Source organism: Cinclus cinclus, chromosome 27 (assembly GCF_963662255.1).
Source record: "Cinclus cinclus chromosome 27, bCinCin1.1, whole genome shotgun sequence".
NCBI lineage: Eukaryota > Metazoa > Chordata > Aves > Passeriformes > Cinclidae > Cinclus > Cinclus cinclus.
In genome coordinates, this window is record NC_085072.1 from 3,201,203 (window position 1) to 3,208,314 (window position 7,112).

Below are 7,112 nucleotides of genomic sequence, written 5' to 3' on the forward strand. Positions count from 1 at the left end.
CTGGAGGGATGGGGGATGCTCTCCCTGCAGGAAATCAGAGGTTCCTCCCTTCCCCAGGGCTGCGAGAACCCTTGGGATGAGCCCTTGGAGTGATCCCAGCCTGGCTGGAAATGCTGGAAGAGCCCCCCGGGATTCCCCCAGGATTCCCCCGGGCTCAGGAGCTCCCCCAGCTCCGGGCTCGGCTGCTCCAGAGTTTTGTCCCCACTGCCCGCGTGTCCCTGGGGGTCCCCGGCTGCCACCCGGCCACCTCCAGCTTGTCCCAAATTTCAGGTAGGGACAATCCCAGCCTGGGGAGGCCCAGACTAAACTCAGCTTAAAAGCAAAAAAGGGGAAAAAAAAAAAAAAAAAAAGCTGCGTTTAGGTTTTTTCAAAGTGCAGCCAATAAAGGTGAAACTGAGCCCAGGCTGGGCTGTGGGTGGGAGGAATCCCGGGAATTCCCACCGATTCCATCAGGAGAGGAGGCCGGGCTTTGCCTCTCCAGCGCCTCCAAGGTGAATTTGTGGGAAAAAGGATTTTTTTTGGGGGGGGAGGGGAAAGTAGGGGAACAATAGGAGCGATTTGGGGTGGGATAAGGGGTGGATTTGGGATCTGCTGCCTCCGAGTTGATCCCGCTGTGCTCCCGGGGATCCCACAGGGACCGGGGCGGTGCCCCCATTCCCAGGGATCCCACAGGGATCGGGGCCTTGTCCCCATTCCCAGGGATCCCACAGGGACCGGGGCACTGTCCCCATTCCCAGGGATCCCACAGGGATCGGGGCCGTGTCCCCATTCCCGGGGATCCCACAGGGACCGGGGCCGTGTCCCCATTCCCAGGGATCCCACAGGGATCGGGGCCGTGTCCCCATTCCCAGGGATCCCACAGGGACCGGGGCACTGTCCCCATTCCCAGGGATCCCACAGGGATCGGGGCCGTGTCCCCATTCCCGGGGATCCCACAGGGACCGGGGCACTGTCCCCATTCCCGGGGATCCCACAGGGATCGGGGCCGTGTCCCCATTCCCAGGGATCCCACAGGGATCGGGGCCGTGTCCCCATTCCCAGGACCCCACAGGGACCGGGGCGGTGTCCCCATTCCCGGGGATCCCACAGGGATCGGGGCCGTGTCCCCATTCCCGGGGATCCCACAGGGATCGGGGCAGTGCCCCCATTCCCGGCGATCCCACAGGGATCGGGGCAGTGCCCCCATTCCCGGGGATCCCACAGGGATCGGGGCCGTGTCCCCATTCCCGGGGATCCCACAGGGACTGGGGCCGTGCCCCCATTCCCGGGGATCCCACAGGGATCGGGGCCGCGTCCCCATTCCCGGGACGCCACAGGGACACAGGTGCCACCCCTGGGCATCGGCCCTTAGAATTCCAACAGCTTTGGGGGAATTCCGGTATTCCAGGGGCATTCCAGGGGGATTCCGGGGGGATTCCGGGGGGATTCCGGGGGGTTCCTGGGTCTCCATCCCCTCCAGCCGCCATCCCGGAGTGGTGGCAGCGGGCGGGGACAGGGGGAGGTGACACAAACCGGGGGTGGTGGCAGAGGTGACACAAAGGTGTCGCAAGTTCCTGAACACTCCCAGAAGGTGATTGACACCTCTGGGGTGGCGCCCCCACCCCTCTCACTCCCCCCAGTTTCCTCTCCCACATCGAGCTCCCTCCCAGCCCCGCTCCCATCTTATCTCACTTCCTCCCCATCAGGACCAGCCCTGCTGATCAATGAGGGCCCCAACCCCATAAAGGCTCCAGCCCCATAAGGGCTCCAACCCCATAAAGGCTTCAGCCCCATAAGGGCTCCAGTCCCATAAAGGGCTCCAATCCCATAAAGGGCCCCAGTCCCGTAAAGGGCTCCAATCCCATAAAGGGCCCCAGTCCCATAAAGGGCTCCAATCCCATAAAGGGCCCCAGTCCCATAAAGGGCTCCAATCCCATAAAGGGCCCCAGTCCCATAAAGGGCTCCAATCCCATAAAGGGCCCCAGTCCCATAAAGGGCCCCAGTCCCATAAAGGGCTCCAATCCCATAAAAGGCTCCAACTCCATAAAGGGCCCCAGTCCCATAAAGGCTCCAGCCCCACAAGGGTCCCCGAATGGGTTTTTGGGCCCTGCTGCCATCGGGGCCCCAAATCGGGACTGCTCCTCCTGCAGGGCCCCGGGGCTCTGACAGAGGGGGTGACAAAGGCCGGGAGTTGTCACCTGTGGAGGTGGCACCAGCCAGGAGAGCTGGGTGTGCTCTCTTCACCTAATTCCCAAATTCCGGAGAGCTGGGTGTGCCCTCCGTGCCGAATTCCCAAATTCCAGAGAGCTGGGTGTGCCCTCCTTGCCGAATTCCCAAATTCCAGAGAGCTGGGTGTGCTCTCTTCACCTAATTCCCAAATTCCGGAGAGCTGGGTGTGCCCTCCGTGCCGAATTCCCAAATTCCGGAGAGCTGGGTGTGCCCTCCGTGCCGAATTCCCAAATTCCGGAGAGCTGGGTGGGCCCTCCGTGCCGAATTCCCGAATTCTGGAGAGCTCTCCTCTCACTAAATTCCCAAATCCCGGAGCTGGGTGTGTTCTCCTCACCGAATTCCCAAATTCCCCCTTTTTGAAGCATCCCAACGTGTAAAATCCTCTAAGATCCCTACAGATTCCCATAAGGGCAACCCCTCACCCCATTAAGATCCTTCTGGGATGAGCAACATTCCAGGTGCCCTTGGAAAGGAGTGGAGCAATCCCAGTAAAACCAGTCTGGCAAGGGAATGGGAAGGGATCCCTGGCACTGGGATGAGCATTCCCAGAAGAACCCGGATGGGAAAATCCCAAGTGCCAGAGGGACGGAAAAAAATCCCCCCAGATTCCCAAAATGCACAGAAAAGGGGGGAAATATTGATCCAAAGGGGGAAAAAAATGGGAAAAATCCAATCCTGAGAGCCCCAGCGGGGTCTGGGGGCTCTCCCTGCCTGACATTCCAGGAATTTATCCCTCTTGGGCTCAAATATTCCAGTTTTAGGGAAAAGGAGCTCTTTTCCCATAAATCCCACACTGGGAAAACCTAAAAGCGCCCCCAGCTCTGGGATTTGAGGTTTGTGGGAGCTGGGAAAGGGGAAAACTCTCCCTGGGAAAGGGAGGGAATGGGAATTCCCATCCCTGGAGATGTGGGATGGCCCCGAGGTGGGATCTGTGCCACATCCCAAGGAGCTGATCCAGGATTTTGGGGTTTCCCAGGAATTTCCTCCAGGAATTCCTTCCTAAAGTGGCTCTACCTCCATCCGGCCCTGCCTGGGAGCAAAAGGAAAAATGGGATTGGGAAAAATCGAGACGGCCAGAGGCTCCGAGGCAGGAGAAAAATCCAAGGAAAAGGGGTTGGGAAAAGCGGAGCCCTGGAATCTCCACCCTCCTCCTCCTCATGCCGGGAATTCCTGCCGGGATTGGGATCGGGGAGAGCCGAGCCCGCAGCTCCCCCTTCTGTCCGGAACCCTCCGGAAGGTTTGGTTGTTTTTTTTTTTTTTTTTTTTTTCGTTCTAGCAGGAATTTGGGATGCTCCAGGTAGAATTCCCACAGAATTCCCACCTGGGGAATGCCGAGGGAGAACCGCGGTTTGGGGAAAGACGGGGAAAGGATTTCTTGGGGGCAAAAAAAAAAAAAAAAAAAAAAAAGGGATTTGATTTTGGGGTGAAGAGATTGATTTTGGAAAAATAAATTTAAAAAAATTATTATTATTGGGAATTTTGGGAAGAAGGGGATAGTTTTTGGGGAAAAGGGATTGTTTTGGAAAAAGGATTTTTGGAGAAAAAAGGATTTAGTTTGGGAAGAGGGGATTGATTCTGGGGGGGAGAAGTATTATTTTTGGGAAGAAGGGATTTTTTGGGAGAAAGGGATTGGTTTTGGGAAAAAGGGATTTGGTTTGGGAAGAGGGATTAGTTTTGGGATAAAGGGATTTTTTTGAGGAAGAAAGGATTGGTTTTGGGGAAAAAAAGAAAAGATGATTTTTGGGAAGATGGTATTGGTTTTGGAAAAGGGATTTGTTTTGGGGAAGAAGGGATGGGTTTTAGGAAGAATGGATTGATTTGGGGGAAGATGGGATTGTTTTTGGGATAAAGGGCTTGGTTTGGAAAAACTTGGGAGCTCCAGGATCCAACCCCACAGGTAAAAACCTCTGGAATTTATATTTCCCCTCCCTGAGACCGAAATCTCATTCCCAGATTTTTGTGGGGAAAAAAAAACAAAAAACCCCAAACGAACGAAAAAACAAACAAAACCCATTTTTATTTCTCAAAGACAGCCCCAAACTACAAAACAGAATTCTCAAGGGAAGGTTGGGATCTCCAGCCCTGGCTCATCCTGGTTTTCCAGAGCTCCCAATCCCAAATTTTCCAGGTTGGGAACAACCCTGAGCCTAATTGGAGACGCTCTGCAGGAGGGTGATGTTGTCTCCCTTCAGCATGATCCGACCTGGAACCCAAAACCCAACGGGATCAGGGAATGTGGGGATGCTTTGGGATGGGAACATCTGCCCCACAGCTGGATTTCAGGTCCCAAACTTCCAGTTTAGATCCCATCCCCAGCTCCCAGCACCCCAAATCTGGGATTTCAGCATCCAACACCTGGATCTGAGCTCCCACAGCTGCACTTTTGGGTTCCAACACCTCGAATTTTTTGGGCTGCCACATCTGGATTTTGGGCTCCCCGTGCGTGGTTTTCACGTCCCACATCTGGATTTCAGGTCCCAACCCCAAATTCCAGGATCCCACACAAGGGTTTCAGGTCCCAAACTCCAGATTCCATGCTTCCACATCTGGATTTTAGGGTCCAACACCTGGATTTCAGGTCCTGACCCCTGGATTCCAGGATCCCATACCTGGATTTCCGCTTCCACATCTGGATTTCACATCTCACACCTCAAGTTTAGGCTCCTATACCTGGATTCAACGTTGCACCCCAAATCCCATGTTCCACCCCCAAATTCCATGTTCCACACCTGGATTTCAGCTCCCACCCCCAAATTCCAGGCTCCCACTCTCCCTCCCCTGACCTACCCAGCTGCTTCCTGGATTTGGTTTTGGAATGAATTTCCTCAGCATCATCCAGCACCAGGTTCATGTACTCATCAAATCCCTGGAAAAGCAACACCAACCTCAGCCAGGGACCTCAAACCCTCCCCAAAAAACCCAAACGTGCAAATTCCCAAGAGAAATGGGAACATTCCCACCCTCACACGGCTTTTTTTTTTTTTCCCATGGAAAACGAGGAAGGAATGGGTTTAGGAGTGGGAAAAAGCAGAGGGGGAACAAGGGGACAGTGGCACTCACGATGATGCAACCTTCTATCCTCATGTTCACCTGCTCGTAGAGCCACACCTGGATCCTGGATCTCTGCAAATCATGGACAGGGACACAAAAACAGGGATGGCAACATCCAGAGGGCTTTGGTTGCCTCGTTGCTCCCATCTGTGAGGGGGTCTCAGCTCCGTCCTCAGGGGTTTTATGGGGGGTTGAAGGGTTGGGTGGGAATTATCCCAGGATGGAGGAGCAGCAGGCACTCCCCTCACGGTGCAATGGTTTTAAATGGAGAGAAACGGGGTTTAAACTGGATCTCGGGAAGGAATTCTTTCCTAAGAGGGTGGGGAGGGGTTGGGATGGAATTCCCAGAGGAGCTGTGGCTGCTCCATCCTTGGGAGTGTCTCAGGCCACGTTGGACAGTGGATAAAGCGGATTAAAAGGATAAAGTGGATAAAATGGCACCCTGGGAGAGGGGGAGGTGTCCCTGCCCATGGGATCAGATGATCCCTCCCAACCCAAAACATTCCAGGATTCCCTGTGCTGGTATGGATGGGATACTGGGAATAAATCCTTCCCTAGGACTGGGACAGAATTCCCAGAGGATCCGTGGCTGCCCCATCCCTGGGAGTGTCCCAGGCCGGGTTGCAGCAGCCTGGGCTAAGGGAACGTGTTCCTTCCATGGAATGGGCGGCACTGGATGGGTCTGAGGTCCCTTCCCACCCAACGCACGCCGTGACTCCGCGGCGCAGCCCCCGGGCCCGCTGCCGGTACTCACGTTCTGCAGGTAGCGGAAGATCAGGTTCTGGAGCCGAGCGTTAAGGGCAAAGCACAGCCAGGAGCCCCCGGGAACGGGACCCACCGCCCTCAGGAGCTGAAACCCGGCATCCTTGGGGGGCGCAACCCACAAGGCTCGGGGAGTGAAACCCGTGATCCGCAGGGACGGAGACCGCGACCCCGGAGGGCTGAACCCGAAATCCCCTGAGGGGGAACCCGCGGCCCTCAGCAATGAAGGAGCCGTTACCGCCAGCCCCGCGCTCCCCGCGGCCTCCCCGCGCTCCCCCGCGCCCTGAGGGACTCGCGACAGGATACGATGGGCTGCACCATCACCTTCTGCACCTTCTGGCCTTGCCCGCGGTACGCCATGGCTGCACGGGGCCCGCGGTGGCGCGGGGAACTGTGGGATAGCGGCGGTACAGGAGCGGCACCGCGCGGGGCACTGTGGGATAGCGGCGGTACAGGAGCGGCACCGCGCGGGGCACTGTGGGGTAGCGGCGATAGAGAAGCGGCACCACGCGGGGCAGTGTGGGATAGCGACGGTAGAGAAGCGGCACCGCGCGGGGCAGTGTGGGATAGCGGCGGTAGAGAAGCGGCACCGCGCGGGGTACTGTGGGATAGCGGCGGTATGAGGGCAGCCGTTACTGGGAATTTTATCATTATTTTTAGGGTTTGTTGTTGTTAGTAGGGTTTTCCCCCTTGCTGTTATCAGGGCTAATTTGTTATTATTTTATTTTAATAACCACACTTCCTAGGGAAAAAAAAATCAATTAAAATGTTCCCCTGGCTCAGAACTACAGCAGAGCGTTGAAGTCCGACTTTAAAACCAAGCGGCTTTTTGTGCTCCTACAGGCACCAGAGTTTTCCTGGTAATTTGTCCCACAGGGTCGCACGAGCCTCGAGAAGCCAAAAATCACTGAAACACCAGCCCTGTCCCGTGTCCTGCTGTCCCTGTTCTCTGGGATGAGATTCCCAAATCCGGCCCGGCTTTCCCCGCCTTGTGCAAAACCAGAAATTCCCCCCGATCCCTCTTTTCTCCGAGCTGAACCCCTTCCCTTTCACCTCAGCATTCCCCAGCCCTATTCCCTTCCCTGGGAAGG

At 56.1% G+C, this 7,112-nt stretch overlaps 1 protein-coding gene across 1 annotated transcript; it reads right to left on the bottom strand.

Annotated features, from left to right (window-relative positions):
- Positions 1-4,205: 4,205 nt before the first annotated feature.
- On the bottom strand, positions 4,206-7,104 carry SNRPE (small nuclear ribonucleoprotein polypeptide E). The gene is made up of 5 exons (XM_062509522.1): positions 6,328-7,104; positions 6,014-6,040; positions 5,269-5,331; positions 4,996-5,074; positions 4,206-4,411 (listed from the first exon to the last, which is right to left on the bottom strand). Exons 1-5 carry the CDS (start codon positions 6,670-6,672, stop codon positions 4,356-4,358), a joined length of 570 nt encoding a protein of 189 aa, XP_062365506.1. The 5' UTR covers positions 6,673-7,104; the 3' UTR covers positions 4,206-4,355.
- Between the last annotated feature and the right edge of the window lie 8 nt (positions 7,105-7,112).

Bases quoted from the DNA above. Each gene is read 5' to 3' on its own strand.
- SNRPE (XM_062509522.1), bottom strand. From the start codon at position 6,672: ATGATAAAATTCCCAGTAACGGCTGCCCTCATACCGCCGCTATCCCAC. The intron at 5,332-6,013 runs GTGAGTACCGGC...CATGATTTGCAG, and splicing joins TCTTCCGCTACCTGCAGAAC to AGATCCAGGATCCAGGTGTG. The intron at 5,075-5,268 runs GTGAGTGCCACT...TTGCTTTTCCAG, and splicing joins GGATAGAAGGTTGCATCATC to GGATTTGATGAGTACATGAA.